At 50.5% G+C, this 27861-nt stretch overlaps 1 protein-coding gene across 1 annotated transcript; it reads left to right on the top strand.

The window, feature by feature from the left end:
- The first annotated feature begins 3 nt into the window (after positions 1-3).
- On the top strand, positions 4-27428 carry sh3bp5lb (SH3-binding domain protein 5-like, b). Its single transcript, XM_052043956.1, has 6 exons — positions 4-338; positions 19638-19700; positions 20615-20743; positions 22398-22559; positions 25221-25394; positions 25851-27428. Exons 1-6 carry the CDS (start codon positions 165-167, stop codon positions 26280-26282), a joined length of 1134 nt encoding a protein of 377 aa, XP_051899916.1. The 5' UTR covers positions 4-164; the 3' UTR covers positions 26283-27428.
- The last annotated feature ends 433 nt before the right edge of the window (positions 27429-27861 follow it).

Here is a 27861-nt window from a genome sequence, read left to right as displayed (position 1 = left end):
GGCGGCACCCTGTGGGCCGGGCGACGCCGTACGGTGACGTGCAACGGCGAGCGGCAGGTCGTTTTGACCGCGGCGGCGGCGGCGGCGGCGGGGGCCTCCCCCTCCCGACTCTGGTGTTAACCCGAGGGCATCGAAGCCTCGGCCTCGGCGCTGTTGATGGCGGAATGACGGAGCCAGGGACCCAGAGGGAGAGTCCCGCCGGCAGCGGGGAACCGGGGCCGGGTGCGGCCTCGCAACGGGAGGGCGGCGCAGGCGGGCAGCCGGAGGCCCGGGACGGGGGGCAGCGGCGGCAGCAGCGGCGGCGGGAGGACGAGGAGGAACTGGACCCCCGCATCCAGGTGAAGGGAACCCCCGCCTTCTGCAAGCCGGGCTAGAACCGGACGGGGTGGCAGCCAGCGCCCTTTGCATGGGCTTCCCATCCGTCTATGGGACAGAGTGCAGTTGCCCCCCTGGTCCCCAGGCCGTGTGGGGCTCGGGCTTGACCCCCCCCCCCCCCCTTTTGAGCTATCAAATCCCCCTTCCCATCTGGGACAGGTCTCCCCACACACTCCCTCAAGTTTAGGTTGGCCGGTTGCTTGTAAATCCTTGACTCCCGTCCTTGGAACAAGATTCCAGTATGTCAAGGGCACATTTACCAGCAAGGGAATGACTTCTCGCTGTGCACGTTTGCCAGCCCCCCCCCCCCCCCCCCTTGTGAAGTTTGCATTCGTGGGAATATCCCCCGCTGGTATCAAGTTTGCAAATCTTCAGGATTTTTCTTTCATGCTAGCCAGGAGTGCAGCTCTGCAAAGTGGCTGAGACCTACAATGTTACAAAGTTCGATTGCTCCGACAGTAACTGAGGTTCACCAATAATTGATTGTGTGTTCTTTGAAGGGTAACTTAATTGTGTGTTCTTTGAAGGGTTAACTTGTCAACGTCTGTAACAAACAAACAAAAATAGGAACGGGAACCTGTTCTGCCATTGAGCAAGATGACCACATACCCGCCTGCCCCCATTAACTTTTCACTCCCTTGATAATCGGGAATCCATCTACCTCTGCTTTTGAAAATATTCTAAGACTGCTTTCACTCCCTTTTAGGAAGAGAGTTCAAAGACTCACAACCCTTTCAAAACAAAACTTGTCTCATCCCTTGTCTTAAATGGGCAATCCCTTATTTTTAAATAGTAAGTCTTAGTGCTAAATTCTTCCATGATGAAATGTTCTCTCTACTTCTGCCCTGTCTCAGGATATTATGTTTCATTCAAGTCCCCTCTCACCCTTCTAAACTCCAGTGACTACAAGCCTGGTTTGTCCAACCTTTCCTCATGAGACAATGCAGGCCTTTGGCACTGAACACTTTTAGTTGGGTTTTAAGCACAGTAGCACTACATGTCAATCAAAGTTCTACGTACCCAGGGGCAGGGTCTTGACCCGAAACATCAGCCATCCCTTTGCCACCGCCGATGATGCCTGACTCACTGATCCCTTCTGGCAGTTTGGTTTTTTGTTTGCTTCAGATTCCAGCATCTGCAGTCTCTTGCGTCTCTAGAAGACAATTAACTTGCACAGTGTAGCCTCTTAAGTGTGGATATTCTCCTGCTTGCGTGAGAGACAGAGTTGGTAGTGATTGGAAAAAGAGAGATGAGAGGAGAGGAATTTGCTTTTACAGAGTAAATTTATGATGATTTGGAATGCAGGAAGCAAACTTAACAATCTTCAAGAGGGAATTGGAAAGAGAAAAATTACAGGGCTCGGCACACTATAGGAAATATCTGTTCACACACTATGGGAAGGATGTGGAGGCTTTGGAGAGGCTGCAGAAGAGATTCACCAGGATGCTGCCTGGATTGGAGTGTATTTGCTATAAAGAGAGGTTGGACAAACTTGGATTGTTTTCTCTGGAGTGTCAGAGGCTGAGAGGAGCCCTGATAGAAGCACAGGTGACCCATGCATTTACACAAAGCCATGTCATCTGCGCACGCATCAAGAAACGCAATTTGAAACAATAAATTTTGTGTTTGTTTATTTACTTTTTCTCACGTGAATTCTGTGAGGGCGAATTTTATTACATGCTTCAAACCTTCGGGTAGTGATTTGTGAATTCTGTAAGGGCAAATTTTCGTCTCCTGAACACTGTAACGCCTGTATGTAAAATTATGAAGCATAGATAGGGTAGGTAGTTAGGGTCTTTCTTCCAGGGCAGAAATATCAAATGTTAGGGGGCCTAGCTTTAAGGTGAAAGGGGGACAGTTTAGAGGAGATCTACGCGGCAAGTTTTGTTTTTACACAGAAAGTGGGAGGTGCCTGGAAGGCACGACCAGAGGAGGTGGTAGAAGCAGATATGATGTGTTTAAGACGCATTTAGACGATGAAGAGGCAGGGAGTGGAGGGATGTGGGCCATGTGCAGGCAGATGGGATGAGTTAGACTGGCATCATGGTCAGCCCAGACGTGGTGGGCTTGTTCCTGTGCAGTACTGTTCTGTTATGTTCATAGAATACAAAACCAGGCCTTCTATTGCCAACCATTTATTGGTATTGGTTTATTATTGTCACTTGTACTGAGGTACAGTGGAAAAACTTGTCTTGCATACCGATCGTACAGGTCAATTCATTACACAGTGCAGTTACTTTGGGTTAGTACAGAGTGCATTGATGTAGTATAGGTAAAAACAGTAACAGTACAGAGTAAAGTGTCACAGCTACAGAGAAAGTGCAGTGCAATAAGTTGCAAGGTCACAACAAGGTAGATCGTGAGGTCAGAGTCCATCTTATTACATAAGGAAACCGTTCAATAGTCTTATCACAGTGGGGTAGAAGCTGTCCTTAAGTCTGGTGGTACGTGCCCTCGGACTTCTACCCGATAGAAGAGGAGAGAAGAGAGAATGTCCCGGGTGGATGGGGTCTTTGATTGTGCTGGCTGCTTCACCAAGACAGCGAGAGGTAGAGTCCAAGAAGGGGAGGCTAGTGTCTGTGATGCGCTGGGCTGCGTCCACAACTCTCTGCAGTTTCTTGCAGTCCTGGGCAGAGCAGTTGTCGTACCAAGCTGTGATACATCCAAATAGGATGCTTTCTATGGTGCATCGGTAAAAGTTGGTGAGAGTCAAAGGGGACAAACCGAATTTCTTTAGCCTCCTGAGGAAGTAGAGGCACTGGTGAGCTTTCTTGGCCGTGGCATCTACGTGATTTGCCCAGGACAGGCTGTTGGTGATGTTCACTCCCAGGAACTTGAAGCTGTCAACCCTCTTGACCTCAGCACCATTGATGTAGACAGCTGCATGTACACCGTCCCCTTTCCTGAAGTCAATGACCAGCTCTTTTGTTGACATTGAGGGAAAGGTTGTTATCATGAAACCATTCCACTAAGCTCTCTATCTCCTTCCTGTACTCCGACTCATCGCTGTTTGAGATTTAGTTACTCTATTCCCATTTTATTCTCCCCACATTCCCAACAACTCCTCCCAGATTCCACCCCTCATATACAGTAGCCAATTAACCTTCCAACCCCATGTCTTTGAGGAAACCAGAGCGCCCGGGGGAACCCACAGGGTCACGGGGAGAATGTGCAAACTCCACACACAGACAGCACCAGAGGTCAGGATCGAACCCGGGTCTCTGGAGCTGTGAGGCAGCAGCTTTACCAGCTACACCATTGTGCTACACATAAACCACTTCAAGAACTAAAGCTTCAAGATACTAATTTTCCAGCACGTGCCTAAAAGTGCGGATAATTTTCCTCTTCATCTACAGAGTCTCTTGTTCCCAGTTAATTAGATGTTGCCCTTTTCGGAATGAAGAGCAATGAATGAGCTGTGCTACTTTTATTTTAGCAATTCCCCCTTGGATGTATAGAGCCAACCATCTGTCAGTCTTTAGATATTGGTGTCACTGGCAAGGCCCAACATTCCTCGCCCACCCCTGGTTTCTAGCTGAGCCACCACCTTGGGTGAAGGAGCTCCCACAGGGATGGACAGGAGGCAGGGAGCTGCAGAATTGTGGCCCAGTGCTAATGAAGAACAGTCCTGTCACATCTGTCTGACTTGGAGAACCTCTGAAGATGAAGGGTCTGTGTCCCCCCCTGTCCGCCAGGTGGCCACTTAGTTGGAAGGTGTTCATAGAGTCATAGAGCACAGAACCAGGCCCTTCGGCCCACCATGTCCCTGCTGACCATCAATTGGCCATCTATACTAACTCCCATTCACCAGCACTTGGTCCATAGCCTTCTATATCTTGGCGATTCAAGTACCTGTCCAGGTTCTTCCTCTGTGGTGCACAGTGGCTACGGTGTGTGCCCTCTACAAACTGCACTGTGCTTGCCAAACCTTTTCCAATAGAATGCACTTGGAAACCACTACCTGGGGCTGGTGGAAGTGAGTACTCTCATAGCATTAAGAAGATCTTACCAGTGCTTGGATCGCCAGGGCATAGGAGGCTATGAGAGGCTACCTGACCTCACAATCTACCTTGTTGTGACCTTGCACCTTATTGTCTACCTGCACTGCACTTTTCCTGTAGCTGTGACACTTTACTCTGTGCTATTATTGTTTTTACCTGTACTACCTCAGTGCACGCTGTACTACCTCAGTGCACGCTGTACTACCTCAGTGCACGCTGCACTACCTCAGTGCACGCTGCACTACCTCAGTGCACGCTGCACTACCTCAGTGCACGCTGCACTACCTCAGTGCACGCTGCACTACCTCAGTGCACCCTGTACTACCTCAGCACCCTGTACTACCTCAGCACCCTGTACTAACTCAATGTAACTGCGCTGTGTAATGAATTGACCTGTACGATTGGTATGCCAGACAAGTTTTTCACTGTACCTCGGTACAAGTGACAATAATAAACCAATTCCAATACTAAGTGCTGGGAAATGGGATTAGTGTAGGTGGGTGATTGATGGTCATGGTGGGCCAAAGGTACTGTTCCTGTGCTCTACGAACAGCAGCTCCCAAACAAGCGGCTGCTACCTCTTGATTGTCAGGGCAGGGCCAGGACTTTGGATGGAGGTGTGAGATAAGATATCTTTATTAGTCACATGTACGTCAAACACACAGTGAAATGCATCTTTTTGCGTAGGGTGTCCTGGGGGCAGCCCGCAAGTGTCGCCACGTTTCCAGCGCCAACGTAGCATGCCCACAACTTCCTAACCCATACATCCATGGACTGTGGGAGGAAACCAGAGCACCCGGAGGAAACCCACGCAGACACAAGGAGAGCATACAAACTCCTTACATACAGCGGCCGGAATTGAGCCCGGGTTGCTGGCGCTGTAATAACACTATGCTAATCGCTACACTACTGTGACTGCCTATATGGGACTAATGTGGGAAATGGGCATGTGCTAGAAGAGTTGGACAAACCTGGGTTGTTTTCCCTGGAGTGGCTGAGGGGAGACCTGATAGAAGTTTATGAAATTATGAGAGGCATGGGTAGAGTAGACAGCCAGTATCTCCCCCCCCCCCCCCCCAAAGGCATGCATTTAAGGTGGGAGGGGAAAAGTTCAAAGGAAATGTGGGGGGGCAGGTTTTTACACAGAGTGGTGGGTGCCTGGATTGTGCTGCCAGGGGTGGTGGTGGAGGCAGATACGATAGAGGCGTTTAAGATGCTCTTGGATAGACACATGAATGTGCAGAGAATGGAGGGACGTGAACCATGTGCAGGCAGGAGAGATTAGTTTAATTAGGCATCGTTAGCTTAATTAATTCAGTATCAACATTGTGGGCAGAAGGGCCTGTCCCTGTGCTGTTCTAGGTTCTAAATGGGATTAGCATAGATAGGTATGGATGAGGTCACTGGGTCATACAGCACGGAAACAGGCCCTTCGGCCCAACTGGTCCATGCCAACCAAGTTGCCCATCTAAGCTAGTCCCATCTGCCTGTGTTTGGCCCATATCCCTCCAAAACTTTGCTATGCATTAGCTGAATGGACTTTAAAAGTAAATGTTCAGAGAGTCCAAAGGCAAAGCAAACCAAAGTTTGCATTGACTATGGCTTGGTTAAGCATCATTCCTGAATTTAGAGAGATCAAAAGGGCTGCAAAGTAGCTTTAAGTAGCTTCCTTGATATTTTTCAATTTTCTCAGTGCGATAACAATCATATTGTAAACAACCCCCTGTTGCATTAGGACAGAGATGGATTCCAACAGAGTATTTAAAGAAACAATGGCTTTAGCAGGTTGACTACTCACAATGTGCAACCATGCAAAAGAAGTGAGTGCGTGGGTCACATTCTCAGTACCAACAGAAGCTATGACGTTAATGGCCACGTCCTTATAGTGAATTGCTTTTTTTCATATTTTCTGTGAAGTTTATAAATTGCTGAGGCAAATGGTTCTACTGATGCTGCCCTGGTCAAAGCTGTTTGCAGAAGAGAGTGCCCGTTGAAGGCAAGTGTAGAAACACAGTGCTGTGTCCAGGGTGTGTACCTGTGCTGGAATCACAGGCATGGTTCTACCCATTCCTCAAAACTGAGGCCCTTTTCAATATAAAGGGAGTGCACTTCAAATCATCCATTGGTGTTCTTGTAGGCTGTAAACATCAATGTGTCACACAGCATATAGTAAGATTTCTATGCCCTCAAGAACTAGAGGGCAGAGGTTTAATAGGAACTTGAGAGGCAACTTTTTTTACACAGTGGGTGGTCAGTATATGGAACGAGCTGCTAGAGGAAGTGGTTAGGCAGGTACATTAACAACTTTTAAAAGACAGTGGGAGCGGTATGTGGATAGGACAGGTTTAGAGGTATTATGGGCCAAACACAGGCAAATGGGGCAGCTTGGTCAGCATAGACCAGTTAGACCAAAGGGCCTGTTTCCATGCCATATGACTCTACTTGGAAGACGTTTTTGATAATATAGTGATCCAAAGAATAAAATAAAAGTCTAAAGAGATCTCACTTTCTAACATTGTGGCATTTCTCAAAAACCTGCCAACTTTCAATGAAGGGCAATCCATCTTAGTACTGTTTAAGATTTATATGGTTTAGCCAGAAAAAAAGCACGCTCTTGCTTCAGCAAACTTCTTTGCTGTCAGCACTGCCTTCTTCAAAATGGATCTCAGCATTTCGGCTTGGTGTCAGGGGATCGAAAGGGGCCATTGAACAATGCAATTCTCTGATTGTTTGAATGTTGAAGGTGGTACATTTTTTTTAATTATTCAACTTTGGGATCTTGGTGTTGCTGGCAAGGCCAGCATTTAATTGCCCATCTCTAATTGCCCTTGAGAATGTGGCTGTGAGTTGTGACCTTGAACCACTGGAGTCTTCCTGGTGAACATGCTCCCACAGTGCAGTTGGGAAGGGAGTTCCACGGTTCAGACCCAACAATGATGAGAGACCGGCCATGGGGGTGCAAATCAAATGGGCTCCATTTTCTTGGGTTGTTATCAAGCTTCTCAGTGTCGATGGATCTGCACTCATCCTGCCAGGTGGAACTTGCTCTGTCACACCCCCAACCTGTGCCCTGCAAGTGGTGGAAAAGCTCTGGGGAGTTGGGAAGAGAGTTAGGACTTGTTAGAGAACACACAGTGAATGGTAGGGCCCTGGGGAGTGTTGTAGAACAGAGGGACCAAGGAGTACAAGTACATGGTTCGCTGAAAGTGGTGTTGCAGATAGACAAGCTGGTGAAGGCTTTTGGCACGCTGGCCTTCATCAGTCAGGGCATTGAGTATAGAAGTTGGGATGTTATGTTACAGTTGTACAAGGCATTGGTGAAGCTGCATTTGGAATATTGTGTTCGGTTTTGGTCACCCTGCTATTGGAAAGATGCCATTAAGCTGGAAGGAGTGCAGAGGAGATTTACGAGGATGTTGCTGGGACTCGGGGGGGGGGGGGGGGGGGGGGGGTGGGGGGAACTGAATTATGGAGAGAGGTTGGGATTTTATTCATTGGAGTGTAGGAAAATGAGGGGTGATCTTAGAGGTGTATAGAATCATAAGGGGCATAGATAGTGTGAATGCACTCAGTCTTTTTCCCAGGGTTGGGGAATCAAGAACTAGAGGGCATAGGTTTAAGGTGAGAGGGGTGAGATTTAATAGGAACATGAGGGGCAAGTTTTTCACCCAGAGGGTGGTCAGTATATGGAACAAGCTGCCAAAGGAAGCAGTTGAGGCAGGTATATTAACAACATTTAAAAGGAACTTGGACAGGTTACGTGGATAGGAACACTTTAGTGGGATATGGGACAAACATGAGCAAATGGGACTAGCTTAGATAGGAATCTTGATCAGCATGGACGAGTTGGGCTGAAGGGCCTGTTTCCGTACTCTATGGCGTAGCCTTTGATCTGCTCTCTCATCATTGTATTGTGTCAGTTAACTCCCAACTTGTTGATGGCGGGGGCTTCAGCTGATGCGTTGGAAGCCAAGGGGTGGTTACACTTCCTCTTACTGGGGCGGTCACGGACCAGCATTTGTGTGATGGGCATCTTGCTTGCCACGTGTCAGTTCAAGCCCGAAGGTCTTCTGTGTTTCTTGGGATCTGGGCATACCTACCTTTAATTGGCCTGTTGAAGGTGGCGGTCTTCTACCTTGAACACTGCAGGGGCCTCCGGGGAAGGTTGGGGAGGGAGTTCCATTATCCCAGGAGCTAAGAATACTGTGCAGTCATTAGCAATCGTCCTGAACTTGTGACAGGAAAGATTGTTGTTGGAGCAGCTGTTGATGGTGCTGAGGAAACCGCTGCAGCGATGTCCTGGGGCTGAAGTAATCGCTTTCATCTTGTCCTCCATGCAAGGACATCCGCTGCCCCAGGGGAGTTGTGTTTACTCCTGAGCCTCACGCGTGTTGTGTCGTTGTTTCCGGAGGTCCCCTCAAGTGTGGCCCGGAACACCTCACTTCTACATTTGTCAGGTAGAAGTTGGCCAATAAATATAACCTTGCCATGTACCACAGAGGGATCAGAAAATATAATTAGCATGATGTATTTCTCGTCAAATTTGTCCACTGTAATGGGAAGTAACAGCACTCAAGCCCAGGTGAAGTTTCCACATCGTACCACAGACCATGACAAGAGGAAGTGTCAGCACTACCCCCTTGACGTTCAATGCTTTAGCCGAAGCCTTTCCACCAATAAGTAGAGAGTTGGCTAACCAGATATTCAACTTGCGTTACACAATGCGGATGGCTTGTTGCACTAATCTGGTGGGAACCTCGCCTCTGACCCAGGCAGCTGATGATGTAAACCCCACATTAGAGACTCCGGTGTGTAATCCTGGCCGGGGCCGGGATGGGCAGACACCTCTTCGCTCCGTAGGTGGTGAATCCCCTGAATTTTCTACCTTTTTAGAGGCTGCTCGGTGTCTTGGGAACTTGGGGATCAGGCGGCAGTGTAGTGGAGGATCATCCATGTTGAATGGCAGAGCAGGCATGAGGGACCACCAGACAATTGTCGCTCCCACTTCTTGACCAGAGGTCCAGTCGGCCCTCTTTGAGGGAGTGGTAGAAGGTCCTATTCCACTGTTTGGAGAAACACTGGGCAGTTCTCGTCAGTGTTTATCCTCTCAGCCAAGAGGAGCTGTCCATATAGTTGCTACATGTGGGATCTTTTCATGCACAAATTGGCTGCAGCATTTCCTGAATTACAGTGTTGACCACAATTTGGAAAGTACTTCATTCTAAATGCTTGGGACTTCCTAAAGGTTTTTTTTCTTCTTTATACAAGGGAAGCTAACAAAAATAAGGTAAGGTATTGGTTTATTATTATCACTTGTACTGAGGTACAGTGAAAAACTTGTCTTGCAAACCGATCATACAGGTCAATTCATTACACAGTGCAGTTACATTAAGTTAGTACAGAGTGCATTGAGGTAGTACAGGTAAAAACAATAACAGTGCAGAGTAAAGTGTCACAGCTACAGAGAAAGTGCAGTCCAATAAGGTGCAAGGTCACAACAAGGTAGATCATGAGGTCATAGTCCATCTCATCGTATGGACTATGACCTCTTTATTATCCTTGTTAGTCACATGTACATCGAAACACACAGTGAAATGCATCTTTGCGTAGAGTGTGCTGGGGGCAGCCCGCAAGTGTCGCCACGTTTCCGGCGCCAACATAGCATGTCCACAGCTCCTAACCCGTACGTCTTTGAAATGTGGGGGGAAACTGGAGCACCTGGAGGAAACCCACGCAGTCACGGGCAGAACGTACAAACTCCTTACAGCAGCCGGAATTGAACCCGGGTCGCTGGCGCTGTAATAGCGTCACGCTAACTGCTTGTTGCTTTGAAGTGCTGGAGAAGGTGCTGTTGGGAGGGAGTTCCAGGGTTTAGACTCAGTGACGATGAAGGAACGGAGATGTACTTCCGAGTAAAGATGGTGGCAGGTGTGTGCACCTGCCGTCCTCGTCTTCTCGGTGCTGGAGGTTGTGGGCTGGGGAGGTGCTGTTAGGCTCAAGTCATGCATTTTTGAGGTTCTACCTCTGCATCCCTAACGTGCTGGTGATGGAAAGAGTGAATAACTTGAGTGGTGGACAAGGTGGCGGTCAAGCAGCAGGGGTGGCGTGGTGCTTCCTGAGGGTGTGGGTGGAGCCGCACACATCCATCATGCTCTTGGTGTGCCTCCTACATAGTAGGAAGGTTATAGAGTCATACAGCACATAAGCAGGCCCTTCAGCCCAACTCGTCCATGCCGACCAAGTTGCCCAGCTGAGCTCGTCCCATTTGACCCATATCCCTCTAAACCTTTTCTATCCATGTGCTTGTCCAGGTGCCTTTTGAACATTGTATCTGCCTCTACCACTTCCTCTGGCAGCTTGTTCCACACACCCAACACCCTCTGTGTGGAAATAGTTGTCTCTCGGGTCCTTTTTTAAATCTTCCCCCTCTCACCTTAAACCTATACTGCCTATATTTAGAATCCCCTACACTGGGAAGAATCAATCAAATCAATCAGTCAAATTCTTTATTTGTCATTGTACTGTTGCAACAACAACACAATGAGATTACAATGGCACTCCCTTGCCTAATAAAAACCAAACCAGTAAATTGATAAGAGCAATTATAACTATAAAATAAAACAAACATATTTACACAAATATAAAGTATAAAAAAAAGGCAGTGTGCAAATGAACCATGAGAATAATAATGATAATCAGCAGCATATCAATATCAATGTATTAAATAACACCATGATGAGTCCAGCCGGTAAAGGGGGGAAGACATAATATGTGTATGTATAGGAGGTGTCAGTCCATGTTCAACAATTTAACAGCTTTGGGGGAAAAAATCTGTTTCAGTCTTGTAATGTGTGCATGTATTGTCCTGTATCGCCTACCAGAGGAGAGTAGTTTAAAAAGGTAGTGAGCAGGGTGAGCTGGTTCTCGAATGATGATACCTGGACAGGCACATGGATAGAAAAAGTTTAGGGGGATATGGGTCAAATGGGACAAGCTCAGCTGGGCAAATTTGTCAGTATGGACGAGTTGGGCCGAAGGGCCTGCTTCTGAAGAGTGACAATTCATCTTATCTGTGCCCCTCATGATTCTGTATATCTGTATAAGGTCTCCCCTCAGCCTCCTGCGCTCAAAGGGGTGAAAAGCCTCAACCTATCCAGTCTCTCCTTATAACTCAAGCCGTCCAGTCCAGGTAATTGGTTTATTATTGTCACATGTACTGAGATACAGTGAAAAGCTTTTGCTTGTGTGCCATACAGGCAGATTGTAACATCCTTGTGAATCTTTCCTGCACCCTTTCCAGCTTAGTGACATCCTTTGGGGTGGGAGGAGTCTTTGATTATGTTGGCCGCCTTACTGAGGCAGCAAGAAGTGTAGACGAGAGTCCGTGGAGGGGAGGCTGGTTTCCGTAATGTGCTGAGATGTGTCCACAACTCTCCTCAATCTCTTGCAGTCTCGGGCAGAGCAGTTGCCATACCAAGCTGTGATGCATCTGGATAGGATGCTTTCTATGGTGCATCAATAAAAAGCGGTGAGGGACAAAGTAGGACCCATTAGGGACAACGGGCAACCTGCATGGAGCCAGTAGGTAACGTCCTGAAAGAATACTTTTCATCAGTATTCACAAAGGAAATCGACTTGGGGGATTCAGCAAAGGGGAAGGTGAAATTGTAGTGTAAGTCTTCATAAGTAAAGAGGAAGTACTCAATAGTACAAAATATTGACAGGAATAGATAGAGTGGACAGCCAGCACCTCTTTCCCAGGGCACCAATGCTCAATACAACAGGGCATGGCTTTAAAGTAATGGGTGGGAAGTTCAAGGGAGATATCAGAGGAAGGTTTTTTTACCCAGAGAGTGGTTGGGGCATGGAATGCACTGCCTGCGGCGGTGGTGGAGGCAGTTACATTAGTCAAATTCAAGAGGTTACTAGATAAGCATATGGAGGAATTTAAAATAGAGGGATATGTGGGAGGGAGGGGTTAGATAGTCTTGGGCGAGGTTTAAAGTTCGGCACAACATTGTGGGCCAAAGGGCCTGTAATGTGCTGTACTGTTCTATGTTCCTATAGCTGGGCGTCCAGAGCTGCACGTCATGATCCAAGTGCAGTCTCACCAATGACTCGTACAGCTGTAATGTGACGCCCCAACTCCTGTACTCAATGGATAATGTCTTGGGAAGTCCTGTAGGGGTCTGAAGACCAGGAGGAGGACTTTCATAGATCATAGCAAGTCAACAGGTATAATGGGGGTGATGGGACTGAGTGTATCAGAAGATATGCAGCAGAGTTAGGAGTACATTTAAGTTTTATGCGATGGGGCGGTCATGTTTGGGGATAGGAAAAGATGTGGGTGAGCTATCTGGAGGAGCAGCGGAGTCTGGGAATGGAAGCAAGAAAGGTGACCAACGTGTCTCTTTGAACAACTTTTTATTCACTTGCTAAGATCACCTTGTGCGGCTCATTGACAGATGTTCAGGGACATTCCTGTGAAGGACTTTGGGGTAGGTTTTCCGCATTATATGACTGGATGTTGTTGACAAATTGAAACGTGGTGCTTATCCTAAAGGGGGCAACAGATTTCAAGGAGTATGAATTATACATTATCCATCTATGCATAATTTAAATACCTGGCATATAGTGGAGCACAAAACAAAGTGTATATAGGGTGCATGTAAAATCTGTCAGCAGAAAATAAAAGCATATGTCACACTTTTGTGATTAGCTCAAATAAGAGATTGATTTCTTGCAGGGCAAAGCTCTTTAAATTCACTTCAAACATTCTAATGATTCATTTTTAGTTCGGCAGCAAATTCCCACTGTTCTTTCCACTGTTTAACTCAATTCAAGGGTAATTCGGTTGACTGTTCAAATTGGAGAATGTTTTGCAGTAAAAAGAAATCTGTTTTACCGCAATTTGAGTCAAGCAGATGACTCAGTCTATTTATCCTGACCCAGCTATCAGTTAGCCTTGTAAAAATCTGAGATGTTTCTAAACTACTCTATCACATGAAGAATTAAGTTGGTGGTGAATCACTTCGACTGTAGGAAGGCTGCTTCCCCTCCACAACCCCCCCCCCCCCCCCACCCCTGCTTCCCTTCTCACCACCACCCACATGCTCAATCCTTGTCAGTGTAGAAAGTATGGCTAGCACGAGGGGGCATAATTTTAAGGTGATTGGAGGAAGGTATAAGGAGGATGTCAGAGGTAAGTTTTTTTTACACAGAGTGGTGGGTGCGTGGAACGCACTGCCGGCAGATGTGATGGAGGCAGATACATTAGGGACATTTAAGAGACTCTTAGACAGCCACGTGAATGATAGAAAAATGGAGGGCTATGTGGGAGGGAAGGGTTGTATAGATCTTGGAGCAGGATAAAATGTTGGCACAACATTGTGGGCCGAAGGGCCTGTGCTGTGATGTTCTATGCATCTACAGTACAAGGTGATGGCAGTGAGATCTCTGAAGTCCAGAAGGGGAGGTGGTCTCACTGAAGCAGGGCAAGAGACAGATGGGGTGAAAATTCTTCACTCCGTGGGGCTGTGGATGGTCATGCCATCAGGGGCTGAGATCACAAGGTATTTTGGGATCCAGTTACTGAGGCGGAAGATGGAATCGAGGTACCTCGTTCCATGGACATGCTGGCGAGAAGTGCAATTTGGTCCACTCCTGGTTTTGTTTCCTTCCTCACAACCCACTGCTGTTCCTGCAGCCCACACATGGTGACTTGGAGGACCTCCTGTCTTATCTTTTATGTTTATTGATTAACTTTGCTTTTATAGGATGTTAATGTGACACTGAACAAGCAAACACGGCCTATAATCTTAAATCCTTCATGTTATTAACAGTATATAGAACAATAACAGCAGAGTACAAAATTATACTGAATAATATTACTCAGAGCACAAGTGTTGTGCAGAAAATAAATTCTGGTCGCCCCGTTACAGGAAGGATGTGGAGGCTTTGGAGAGGGCTCAGAAGAGGTTTACCAGGATGCTGCCTGGATTAGAGGGCATGTGCTACAAGGAGAGGTTGGACAAACTTGGGTTGTTTTCCCTGGAGCATTGGAGGTTGAGGGGAGACCTGATGGAAGTTTATACAATTATGAGGCACGTAAATGTGCAGGGAGTGGAGGGATATGGACCACGTGCAGGCAGAAGGGATTAGGTGTCATTAGCTTAATTAGTTCAGCACAACACTGTGGGCTGAAGGGCCTGTTCCTGTACTGTACTGTTCTATGTTCTATAATAATACCGTCCATACAGTGCAAAGTATCTGTAGGATGCCATTATCCATTCTGAAATACAGAGCAATAACTTGGAATTAATTAGTGTCCAACATTTACAAGGTATGTGAGCGCAGGGCTGTAACCCAGAATCAGCCGGTGGATAGTATATCCAATTGTAGAAGTGATGCACAATAACAGGAGTCCGAACAAACTGCACCATATGAACAAAGTCAACAAGGATACTGAAACGCTGGAGAGGGAAGAGATTTATGAGAGTAATAGCCAAACTTGAGAGGTTATAACTAACCTGAATAGGCTGGGTTCTTTAGAAAGGAGGTTTATTAGTGCAGCAAAACAAGAGTTGTAGATCAGGGTCTGAAGGCAGAATTGCAGATCACTGACCTCGGCGGAAAACTGTCCTCGGCATGAATTCATAATGTGGTTGGATGTTTGTATACGTGAATAGAAAACAGGCTGTCTAGTGCTTTCCTTGACCAGCTGGTCACTACACCTTGCCTGTCCGGTGTGGGCAGGTTCAGGGCTGTTCCTGGGGGTCAGACCCTGAGACCTGGGTGCTTTGGCCTGGGTGCTTTGATAGTGTATTGGTCTTCTGACCTTGCCTCAACCCGCTGAGTCCATCCCGTGGGTATCGGAGATCGACTCTCACCTGAGGTTTCTTGCTGTGAACGGTCGGGTCTGTGGGGTTTGAGTCGGGCTTTGGGAGACTTCTCAGAATCAGGTTGATTATCCTGACTTAAACGACGTGAAATTTGTTGTTTTGTGGCAGCAGTACAGTGCAAAGACATAAAATTACTATGAAGTACGAAAATATTGTAACATGGTCCTTGTAACGTTGTACTGCTGCTGCAGACCAACAAAATCCACGTCATGTAAATCAGTGATAATCTGATTCTGAAATAAATAAATAGTGCAAAAAGAGGGAATAATGAGGTGGTATTCATGGACCGTTCAGAAATCTGATGGCGGATGGGAAGAAGCTGTTCCTGAATCGTTGAGTGTGGGTCTTCTGGCTCCTGTACCTCCTCCCCGATGGTAGTAATGAGAAGAGGGCATGTCCTGGATGGTGAGCGTCATTAGTGATGGATGCCACCTTCTTGAGGCACTGCCTCTTGAAGATGTCCTAGATGGTGGAGAGGGTTGCGCCCGTGATGGAACTGGCTGAGTCTACAATCCTCTGCAGCCTCTTGTGATCCTGAACATTGGAGCCTGCATACCAGGCGGTGGTGCAACCAGTCAGAATGCTCTCCACCGTACATCTGTAGAAATTTGTAAGAGTCTTTGGTGATATCTCAAACTCCCAATGAAGCAGAGCCGCTGGCGTGGCTTCCTCGTGATTGCATCATTCTGCAACTGGCGGTGGGTTGGTGGTACTGTAGGGAGTTGCAAGGACTGAGATCCTACCCTGTAAAGGGCAGACAGGCTTGGTTAACGGGATCGTGCTGTGCACAGATGACTGCACTGTGTGGCTGTGTACTGCGAGTCACTGTGCTGCCTGGGTTCCTCGCTCAGCCTTTATATCACTTGCAGTGAAGATCATCAAATGGTCCTGCCCCAGAGATCCCACACAGAGTGGAGTCGGGCAGCAGGCAGAGGGGAGGCTGGGAGCACTCGCTGACCACAGCTGAGGATGGAGCAAGGGCCCAGTTAGTGAGCAAACAGCAGCACATGTGCCTGCTGGGCTGTAGGGGTCGGGGGAGGAAATGCTGGAAATACCTACAGGGTTGAGAGGGTTAATCCCTCCCTTGGAAACAGGCTACCTGGTGTCTGACTGTGAGTGGGGAGCGGTGGGTAAAAGAGTTGGTCCCCTCCTCTGGCTACAGGGGACCCGGGGTCAGACTGTAACTGGGGAGTGGTCGGTGAAAGGGTTAAACCTTTGCACATGGAAGTGGATGGTGGGTTACCTGACTGAGAGTGGGAGTCCTGGCTGCTGTGTGGCACACGCTGCGAACAATGGTATAAATAAGTCATTGCACTAATTGGTCTGTGGCTGGCAGAGCCCCGCGTAAAGGTTTAAATAATGAAGGAGACAGTCTGTGACCCGCTGCAGCCTGCAGGGTGGATCACATGGGTGAGGTGTCCTGTGAGCCATTGGAAGCGAGAGTGCTGGGGGGTCTGAGGGTTCAGGAGACCAGTGCGGTGATGGGGGCGTGAGATCAGTGGGGTATGTGGATAGGAGGGGAGGGGAAGAGGTGGGCAACAGTGAGCTGTGTGGGCTGCTGTGCCCTTTGTATGGTTTAGCGTGCGGAGAACATTGACGTGACATCGCACCTCATTAGTTGGAAGGGCGGTGTCAGTCATCTGCTGCCTCCCTGGGGCCCTGGAATGTCAGCACCATGGCACAGCTCCACTGCCTCACACCCCCGGCGTTCTGGGTTCGATCCCGACCTCCGCCGTCACGTGTGGAGTTTGCGTGTTCTCCGTGTGACTGTGTGGGTTTCCCCCCGGGTGCTCCAGTTTGGTTTATTATTGTCACGTGTACCAGGATACAGTGAAAAGCTTTTGCCTGCCATCCAGTCGGATCATTCCATACATAAGTACATTGAGGTAGTAAAAAGAAAACCAAAAGCAGAATATAATGTTACAGTTACAGAGAATGTTCAGTGCAGGCAGACAAATAAAGTGCAAGGGACACGATGAGGTAGATTGGGAGACCTTTTAGCATACGAGAGGTCCGTTCAAGATAAGATATCTTTATTAGCCACATGTACATCGAAACACACAGTGAAATGCATCTTTTGCATCGAGTGTCCTGGGGGCAGCCCGCAAGTGTCGCCACGCTTCCAGCGCCAACATAGCATGCCCACAACTTCCTAACCTATGCGTCTTTGGAATGTGGGAGGAAACTGGAGCACCCGGAGGAAATCCACGCAGTCACGGGGAGAACATACAAACTCCTTACAGACAGCGGCCAGAATTGAACCCGGGTTGCTGGCACTGTAATTGAAGCTGTCCTTGAGCCTGGTAGTACGTGCTCTCAAGCTTTTGCATCTTCTGCCCAACGGGAAGGGGGGGAGAAGGTCTGGGGTGGGAGTGGTCCTCGATTATGTCGGCTGCTTTCCCGAGGCAGTGGGAAGTGTAGACAGAGTCAACGGAGGGGATGCTGGTTTGTGTGATGGACTGGGCTGTGTTCACAACTCTTCTGGTCTTGGGCAGAGCAGTTGCCAAGTGCCAAGCTGTGATGCATCCGGATAGGATTCCTCCCATATCCCAAAGACGTGCGGGTTGGTAGGTTAATTGTCCGCTGTAAATTGCCTCTGGTGCGTAATTGGATGGAAGAACCTGGGGGGAGTTGGTGGGAAAGTGAGGAGATTAAAACAGGTTAAGAGTAGGATTAATGTCAACGGGTGGTTGATGGTCAGAACGGACTCTGGGCTGAAGGGACTGTTTCCCTGCTGTATTGCGCTCTGATTAAAAAGCTCCAGGATTGAGTGCAATGTAGGAACATCTTGCCTGCATCCAGCCTGTCAAACCTGTTTGGAATTTTGCACAAATTTCCAGAAGGAATTGGATAAAAGGCAGGTGGTGCGGTGCTGGATGGAGTTCCAACAGCAGGGAGTGGGGGGTAATTGCATCGCCCTGCAAAGGAGCCAGCACATCTCTGATGGGCTGAATGGCTGCCTCCTGTGTCGTGTGACTCCTGGACCCTGCCGTGAGCAGCACTGGCGATACAGATTCCCCAGGGCACGGCAGAAAACTCCGTACCCTGCTCATTTTCCAGGACCAGTTTCCTTTCTCGGACGTGGGAGGGAATGTTGGATTGGGAGTGGCTGGCGGCAGGGGGCGGAAAATGACATTAATTCCGGGAAATAAGACCAATCGGAGTTGGCGGCCAGAATCCCAGGTCGTAAAAAAGGAGAGGAACGTCAGCCTTCGTTGCAGGATTTCGTTCCAAAGGAAGCCTGAAGTCCCACACCGCCAGGTTCAGGAACAGCTACTTCCCTTCAACCACCAGGTTAACCTGCACAACCCTAACCCTACCTCAGCAACGGAACGCACTGACCACCTCTTGCACTACCATGGACTTGCCTCTGATTTTTCTTTTGCACTATTATCTTGTTTTGCACAGTTTTTTCCTCAGTGTCTGGTATAATTTACATTCTGTGTGTTGTCTGAGCCCACATGCCTGTGATGCTGCTGCAAGCAAGTTTTTCATTGTACCTGTACCTCACCTGTACATGTGACAAACTCCACTTGATCACCACCCCCCCATCCCTCCTCCACCGTTTGCACAGGCAATGAGGTCATACCCTCCCCTCCCCACCCCAAAAAAAAATCCTGAAATACAAATGGAAAGGTTATGCTTTGGATGAGCAAAAAATTGGAAGGAAAAGGTGAAAGCTTGCATTATCTTTAGAAGTTTCCGCTTTCCCACTTGGTGGGCTTCTGCCTGACTGGCTCTGTCTCAGTGACATCAGAGCACAGCATTCCCCCCTGTGAAGCTTCGGATGCGAGATCCAAGTGTGCGTGTTTGGGTCACCATAGGGGGTGTGCCTGTACTTGGGTGGAGCAGGGGGTGGTTAGTCAGTGGCGCGTGCGCCTGTACGTGGGAGCCAGTATACGTGCACTGGGTTGCAGTGGAGGGGAACCAGTGCACACATATGGACGTGAGTTCCAGTGTAGAGGTGTTGATGCGGAGCGTGTGTACAAGAGGTAGTTGTGTATGTAGAGGGCATCATGGTTAGTCAAGGGAGTTGGTGCTCTGTGTGTATGTTGCAGGAGATGGGATCACTGCCATCGAGAGTGCTCCCATATCTGAGTGTGTATATAGAGGTTACAGTCATGGGGAGATATTCCTCTCTATGGAGTTTTCAGGGGGGTGGGGTGTTGACTGTAGTGGGAAGCCATTACTGTGTGTGTCCGTGTTTCTGTCTGCACGCACGCCTGTCCGTGTTTCTGTCTGCGCGCGTGCCCATCCATGTGTGCGTGTGTCTGCATCGTAAAAGTGTCACCCGTGAGGAGTGGGCGCTGCCTGGGTGATCTGCTGTGGGCACTGATCCAATTTGTCGTCCTGTCTGCAGGAGGAGCTGGAACAGCTGAACCAGGCCAGCGAGGAGATCAATAAACTGGAACTACAGCTGGACGTAAGTATGCCCCACCTCCCCGGTGCTGAAGGCAGGGGTGCTGCCTACCCTGGTCAATCAGCTGGTTCCAGCTTGCAGCCCTGATACAAGTGCCCTCAGCTGAGCGCAGTACCTGATCCATGGGGGAGAGAGTCTTCATGGGGCAGCCAATCTACAAAACAGCTGTATAGTCCATGATGGGATAGGTCTCCCAGTGCACCTGGATCATTTGCGATGCCTCCTCCAGATCACTAGCCCATCAGGCCGCACAGTACAAGCAGTGTCTCGAGTGCTTGTAGAAAGGGAATAGGGGCAAGAGTAGGCCATTTCGTGCTCTGCCATCCTACCTGAGCTCTCTCCTCGTATCCCTTGAACTAAGAACTGTATCTAATTCCTTATTGAATTGCAGTTAATGATTTGGCTTTCCATGGTAGAGGTTTCCACAGGTTCACCACTCCCTGGGAGAAGAAATTTCTCCTCATCTCAGTTTAAAATAATTTACCCCTTGTCCTTGGACTCTGGTCCTGGACTCCCCACGCAATGGAAACATGCTTCCTACATCCAATCTGGGGGAGCTTTACCCCTTGTGTAACCCTGCCTGTCCCTGCCCTGGGAGTGCGTAATGGGCCAGTGTAGGGGAGCTTTACCCTCTGTGTAACCTATGCCCATCCCTGCCCTGGGAGCATGTAATGGGCAGTGTAGGGGAGCTTTACCCCTTGTGTAACCCATGCCCATCCCTGCCCTGGGAGTGTGTAATGGGCAGTGTAGGGGGAGCTTTACCCTCTGTGTAACCCTGCCTATCCCAGGCCTTTACCCTGGTAGAACGAGCCCTGCATTGTTTGCTGTCTCTCTGTGGGACTTCCCAAGCAGCACCCAGATATTTTATATCAGAGCATCGCGAACATTTTTCATGTACTGACCAGCATCTTCTACAGGAGGCTAGGAACACTTACCGGAAAATCCTCTCGGAATCGGCCAGGAAGTTGAATGCTCAGGGCTCTCAGCTGGGCAACTGTATCGAGAAGGCGCGGCCGTACTATGAAGCTCGGCGGCAGGCAAAGGAGGTGAGATTTCCCTGTGAACCTCCTCTGGACCCTCTCCAGCGCATCATCCCTGAGATACAGGGCCCAAAATTGCTCAAAGTATTCCAAATGCAGTTTGACCAACACCTTAAAGCCTCAACAGGACATCCTTGCTTTTATATTCTATTATATGTGTTCAGTTCTGGTCGCCTCATTATAGGAAGGCTGTGGAAGCTTTAGAGAGGGTACAGAGGAGATTTACCAGGATGTTGCCTGGATTGGAGAGCATGTCTTATGAGGATAGGTTGATTGAGCTAGGGCTTTTCCCTTTGGAGAGGAGGAGGATGAGAGGGGACTAGGTGTACAAGATGATAAGAGGCATAGATCAAGTGGACAGTCAGACTTTTTCCCAGGGTGACAATGCCTCACACGAGGGGACATAATTTTAAGGTGATTGGAGGAAGGTATAAGGGGGGATATCAGGGGTACTTTTTTACACAGAGAGTGGTGGGTGCGTGGAACGCACTGCCGGCAGAGGCTGTGGGGCAGATACATTAGGGACATTAGATAAATTAGAGACTCTTAGATAGGCACATGAATGATAGAGAAATGGGGGGCTATGTGGGAGGGAAGGGTTAGATAGATCTTAGGCGAGGTTTACGGTTGGCACAACATTGTGGAGAGAAGGAGGATGAGGGGAGACATAATAGAGGTGTACAAAATATTAAGAGGAATAGATAGAGTGGACAGCCAGCGCCTCTTTCCCAGGGCACCAATGCTCAATACAAGAAGGCATGGCTTTAAAGTAATGGGTGGGAAGTTCAAGGGAGATATCAGAGGGAGGTTTTTTACCCGGAGAGTGGTTGGGGCATGGAATGCGCTGCCTGGGGCGGTGGTGGAGGCAGGTACATTGGTCAAATTCAAGACATTACTAGATAAGCATATGGAGGAATTTAAAATAGAGGGATATGTGGGAAGAAGGGGTTAGATAGTCTTAGGTGAGGTTTAAAGGTCAGCACAACATTGTGCCGAAGGGCCTGTATTGTGCTGTACTGTTCTATGATTCTATGAGATCTTAGAGCAGGATAAAATGTTGGCACAACATTGTGGGCTGAAGGGCCTGTGCTGTAGTGTTGTACATTCTAGACTCCTTGAAGTGAATACTAACATTGCATTTGCCTTCCTTCCTACCGACTCAAATTAACCTTAAGGGAATCATTCGCTACACAAGCACAGGGAGGTAGTACAAAATGTACAGTCAACACCCCCTGAAAACTCCATGAAGAGCAATATCTCCCCATGACTGTAATCTCTATATGGGAGAGCTCTCGACGGCAGTGATCCCATCTCCTGCAACATACACACAGAGCACCAACTCCCTTGACTAACCATGATGCCCTCTACATACACAACTACCTCTTTTACACACGCTCTGCATCAACACCTCTACACTGGAACTCACATCCACACGTGTGCACTGGTTCCCCTCCACTGCAACCCAGTGCACATATACTGGCTCCCATGCAGAATATGGTGTCGCAGTCACACAGAGAGGACGCAGTGCAGGCAGACAGGGTGATGTGCGCGAGGGTGCCGTTTCGGAGCGAGCACTGTGGCCTGGGCGCGGTTCTGCACTGCGGGAGTCGGACCCGTGCCCTCGCTGCCCTAAAGCCGCGCTGCTTTCCTTGTGTTGAAGGCCCAGCAGGAGACGCAGAAGGCCGCCCTGCGTTACGAGAGAGCGGTCAGCATGCACAATGCCGCGCGGGAGATGGTGTACGTGGCGGAGCAGGGGCTGATGGCTGACCGGAACCGGCTGGACCCCACCTGGCAGGAGATGCTGAATCACGCCACCTCGAAGGTAATCCCGGCTACCTGCCTGACGTCACCCAGAGAAGCCCTCTCAGTCCTGCCCGGACCCTCCCTCGCCCTGGTGCTTGGCTGCTTCCGGTCCCTGCAATCCCTCACCCAGCGAGGCGATAGGTGGCAGATGGAGACTGCAGGTGCTGGGATCTGGAGCAACACACAACCTGTCGGAGGAACTTAGGGGGTCGGGCAGCATCTGTGGGGGGAGGCGGAGGGGAAGGAATCGTCAACGTTTCAGGGTCGGTTCCTGATGCAGGCAACTGGAGGGTCTCGAGTTATAAGGAGAGGCTGGACATGCTGGGACTGTTTTCCCCGGAGCAAAGGAGGCCGAGGGGGTGACCTAGGAGGTTTATGAAGTCATGAGGGGCACACATGAGGTGGGTGGTCACGGTCTTTCTTCCCCAGGGTGCGGGGGAGTCTAAAACTAGACGGTAGAGATTTGAGGTGAGGGGGGAGAGGTTTGAGGTGGGGGGCAGGGAGAAGTTTCAAAGGGGATCTGAGAGGCAACGTTTTCACACAGAGGGTGGTGGGTATGTGGAACGGGCTGCCAGAGGAAGTGGTAGGGGTGGGCACAGTTACAACATTTAAAAGACATTTGAACAGGTATGAGGATAGGAAGGGAGAGGGGGGAGGCAGAAGCCTGAGGTGGACTGAGGAGGGGTGAGGGATGACAGGCGGGTGGTGCTGGGGGGGGGGGTGGGGGAAGGGGCAGAGCAGGGAGACGGTGGGAGGAGGGTGAGGGAGGCAGACAGAAGGAGGGAGAAACAGAGGCAGATGGAGCGAGGTGGGGAGGGGAAGGGTGAGGGTTGGAGACGGCTGCTGGAGGGGAGGGGGAGGGTTGGAGAGGGCTGCTGGAGGGAGACGAGTAGGAACGCACAGGGCTCCCAGTGCTGGACTCCGATTGGTGAAGGAGGGGAGAAGGTGAACCATTAGGGGATAGATGTATGGCAGGTGGAACCGGAACCAGATAGGGTGGGGGGACCCTGAGGGTGTACTGTGTGTGTGTCTGTCTGTCTGTGTGTAGGGGGTGGAACCAGGAGGAGATGGCAGATAGTCCTTTCCCGAGTGGAGACTGGTCCTGAGGCAGGGTTTTGACCCAGAACATCGACTATTCCTCCCCCACCAACAGACGCTGTTCGACCCAGTGAGTTCCTCTAGCAGGTTGTGTGTTTCCCCAGATCTGCAGTGCCCTGTGTCTCCATCTCGCATTCATCGGCTCACTTGATAGTAATCCTGCTCGGTACGAGGGGATCCACAGGTTCGGACATCACGTGTGTGTGTGTGTGTTTGGCTGAGGAGCCAGCAACGCAGAGCTACCGTCCGCGGGACTATGACTGAACACCTCCAGCTCAGATTCCCGACGAGCCTCCAGTGGACTGTTCGTTGGCCCCCCCCCCCCCACTCTGGTGCCTGTGTGAAGTTTGGGGGCGGGGCGGATCTCCCAGTGCATTGTTATCTGGTTGTTGTTTACATCTGGGGGTCATCCGGGGCTTGTGAGTAACTGACCTGCCCTGAGGCAGAGGGCCCTATTACCCTGCAGAGACTTCAGCGCAAAACCCTGGCGGTGAAAAGCCTGCGGAGGGGAGGGCTGCTGGAGGTGACGTCGTCCAGTGGAAACTTTCACCCTCACCACCACTGAATCCCTTGGTGAGCTTGCTTGGACTGTGTCTCACTTATAGCCCGCGCCCCCCCCCCCCCCCACCCCATCCCTCGCTGTCTGTCTCCTGCTGCTGTCGTCAGCTGATGCAGGACAGGCAACTGGAGCTGTGACCCCCAAGAGACTGCCGGGCACAGGACGCCGTGTGCCAGGGCGGGCTCTGAGTGCCTCGCTCAATGGAACCCCGCTCTCGGCAGAGGGTCCCTGCATGAAGTCAGCCGACTTCCCTGCTTCGGACCTTATGATGCAGAGATGGTAATTGGTTTTATTATTGATGCAGTGAAAAGCTTTAGCGTGCCATCCAGACAGATCGTTCCATATATAAGTACATTGAAGCAGTGCAAAACAAAACACAATGCAGAATTTAGTGTTACAGTTACAGAGGAAGTGCAGTGCAGGCAGACAAGTACAGTGAAAGGGCCACGACGAGGTAGATTGGGAGATCAAGGGTTCATCTTACTAGAGGTCCGTTCGAGTCTGATAACACTGGGATAGAAGCTGTCCCTGAGTCTGGTGGTACGTGTTCTCAAGCTTTTGTATCTTCTGCCCGATGGGAGGGGGGAGAAGAGAGAACGTCTCTGGGAGGTTTACGTTAACTGCTTTCCCGAGGCAGTGGGAAGTGTAGACAGAGTCAGTGGAGGGGAGGCTGATTTGTGTGATGGACTGAGCTGGGTTCACGACTCTCTGCAATTTCTTGTGGCGTTGGACAGAGCAGTTGCCGTACCAAGCTGCGATGCATCTATAAAAATTGGTGGGGGTCTTTGGAGACGTGCCGAATATCCTGAGCTTTCTGAAGAAGTTTTGGTGCTGGGTGCCTCGGGCGGTGCCTCCGGATGGGTGCTGGTGCCTGTGTAGTTGCCGCACCCAGAGTAGTATGTTGGTGGTGTCCAGTGAGCGGGGATCAGGACAGGCCTGTGCCGAGAGACGAGCACCTCAATGAGGCGTCCTGCTGAGCTGCTGTTTGACTGTGATCGCTATTCACCCGTTGCTCCCCACCAGGTGAACGAGGCGGAGGAGGAGCGCCTCAGGAGTGAGCGGGAGCACCAGCGGGTGACACAGTTGTGTCAGCAGGCCGAGGGCCGTGTCCAGCAGCTGCAGAAGTCCCTCAAGAGGCTCATCCTCAAGTCCAAGCCCTACTTCGAGCTCAAGGCCCAGTTCAACCAGATTCTGGAGGTAGGGTGTGCACCACCCCCACCCCCCGTCTGTTCTACATTAGCCTGCACCCTCACACACTTTCCACCCCAGCCTCGCCCCTGATTCCTTTCCTCCCTCGATCCCTCCCTCCTTTCTCACTCCTTCCCCACTCTCTTCTCCCCTCACTCTGACACTCCCTTCCTTCCTCCCTCCCCCTCACCCCTCCCCTCCCTCCATCTCTGTGACAGGAACACAGGTACTACCACCTAGTCCCTACCCCCTCACCTCCCCTTCCCTCACTGAACCTCCCCTTCCCCTCACTGAACCTCCCCTTCCTTCCCCCACGCTGTCTCTCACTGACCCTCTCACCCCCTCACTGACCCTCCCCTCCCTCTCCCTCGGACAGGAACACAAGTCCAGGTTGACATCCCTGGAGCAGCGAGTGTCCCACCCCCTCACCCTCACTGACCCTCCGTCTCCCTCTCCCTCGGACAGGAACACAAATCCCGGGTGACGTCCCTGGAGCAGCGGGTGTCCCAGGCCAAGACCCGGTACTCAGTGGCCCTGAGGAACCTGGAGCAGATCAGCGAGCAGATCCATGCCAGGCGCCTGCAGCGACTGTGCCCCCGGCGGGCCTCGCCCGTGGGTGCTGAGTCCAGCCCCACCTACCCCGAAGAGGAGGGGGGAGAGGAGGAAGAGAAGGCCTCGGCCCTCACCCCTCTGGGGGCCGAGGGCCCCGCCTCCGACACCCTGTCCGTGCTCAGCTTCCAGACCATTGCCTCTGACCTGCAGAAGTTCGACTCGGTGGAGCACCTGGAAGAGCTGTCGGACGCCACCAGCCTGGACAGCGATGAGACGGAGCCGGAGACCGGACGCTCCACCCGGTCCACCTTCCTCTACAGGCACCACCGCAGCGTCAGCTTGTAGCCGGCTGGCCTGGGGCCAACCCCCGACCCCCAACCCCCGGCCCTTCGCCCCCAACTCCGAGGTAGTCGCGACCCAGACCGGAATACTCCACCTTCCCCACCCAGGGGCTCCGGAGACGGCGGCGGTTGTGGTAGGATCTTGGGATCCGGCATGCTGCCCGGCATGGGGGGGAACCACTGTCCCTCCTGGAGTCCGTCGGCAGGATCTCGGTGGGCAGGGAGGTAAACTCCGTGCCTGGGGGGGCGGTAACCGGGTGCTCTCGCTCACAGTGAGGTAACCCATCAGGAGGCTGCGCAGTTTACTTGGTAGGGTTGCAAGGGGGTAGAGGAGCAAATAATCCATGGATTCCCACCCCTACCCCACCCCCACCCCCACCCCCCTTCTTTATCTTGTCCTGGGAAATTAATCCAAGGGGTTCCTCTTTCACTGTTCCTCATCCCAGGCACGTTACCCAATGTCTCCTCTCTCCGTGTCCTGCCTGAGTCAATCGCTCTGTGTTTCCCCTCTCTCCCCGTGTCCTGGGTACATCACCCAGTGTTCCCCCCTCCTCCCCGTGTCCTGGGTACATCACCCAGTGTTTCCACACACTCTATATCTCAGCCTTGCTACATAAGACACTCCTTCCTCACGCCCTGCCCACTGGGGTGCTCTTCCACAAGTTCACTCAGCGTCGTGCTGCTACGGTCGGTGTGGGCCCCCCTCTGTCCTCTCGCACCTCCTCACCCTTCGCCCAGCCAGGCATTCCAAAGCAGGGCTCCACCCATCCAACACACCCCCTTCACCCCCTTGAGGGAATCGGTACCTGAACGGTTTCTGAACGGAGAAGTGCTTGGTCTGTATGGAAAAGCTGGCCACTCCGAGCCCCGCTAGTCTGGTACCCCCTGCACGATGGACCTGGCGCTCAGGGAACCCGGTCTGATGACTGCAGTGCCCTTCGTGTACTTCGAATGTATTTATTACAGACTTGTTTTTATATCTGTACATGTTGACCAATCCATCTCTGTGCATCTCTCTCTAGGGAGCGAGAGACCTCAACACACCTTCTGGGTGATTTGTCTCCCTTGGTATTGCTAACTTTTCAATAACACTTCATGGTGATTGGGAAGTAGGTTCTTCAGTAAATAAAATTATAAGTTCAGCGTCAAATCTCTCGACTTTCCTTCACGTAACTGCCAGGGCGACATCTCCAGGGACATTATCGGAAGTGGGGAAAAGTCTCTTGGAGGATAAAGCTACTCCTGTGATGTGGAGGCTTTGGAGAGGGTGCAGACGAGGTTTCACCAGGCTGCCGCCTGGATTAGAGGGCATGAGCCACAAGGAGAGGCTGGACAGACTTGTTTTCTCTGGAGCATCAGAGGGGAGACCCGATAGAAGTTATAACATTATGAGAGGCAGAGATAGAGTGGAGGGTCAGAGTCTTTCTTGCTGGGTGGAAATGTCAAGTACTAGAGGATGTGCATGTAAGGTGAGAGGAGGGGGAAGTTTAAAGGAGATGTGTAGGGCAGTTTTTTTACACAGAGAGTGGTGGGTGCCTGGAACAGGCTGCCAGAGGAGTGGTGGAAGCAGATAGGATAGTGGT

This window comes from Pristis pectinata, chromosome 34 (genome assembly GCF_009764475.1).
Source record: "Pristis pectinata isolate sPriPec2 chromosome 34, sPriPec2.1.pri, whole genome shotgun sequence".
Lineage (NCBI taxonomy): Eukaryota > Metazoa > Chordata > Chondrichthyes > Rhinopristiformes > Pristidae > Pristis > Pristis pectinata.
This window is presented reverse-complemented; position numbering and strand designations above follow the sequence as displayed.

What these genes read in the sequence shown, in the direction of transcription:
- sh3bp5lb (XM_052043956.1), top strand. Translation starts at nt 165, where the DNA reads ATGACGGAGCCAGGGACCCAGAGGGAGAGTCCCGCCGGCAGCGGGGAA. An exon ending in AACTGGACCCCCGCATCCAG is followed by an intron (nt 339 to 19,637) that starts GTGAAGGGAACC and finishes TCCTGTCTGCAG; the next exon opens with GAGGAGCTGGAACAGCTGAA. An exon ending in AGTTCAACCAGATTCTGGAG is followed by an intron (nt 25,395 to 25,850) that starts GTAGGGTGTGCA and finishes TCCCTCGGACAG; the next exon opens with GAACACAAATCCCGGGTGAC.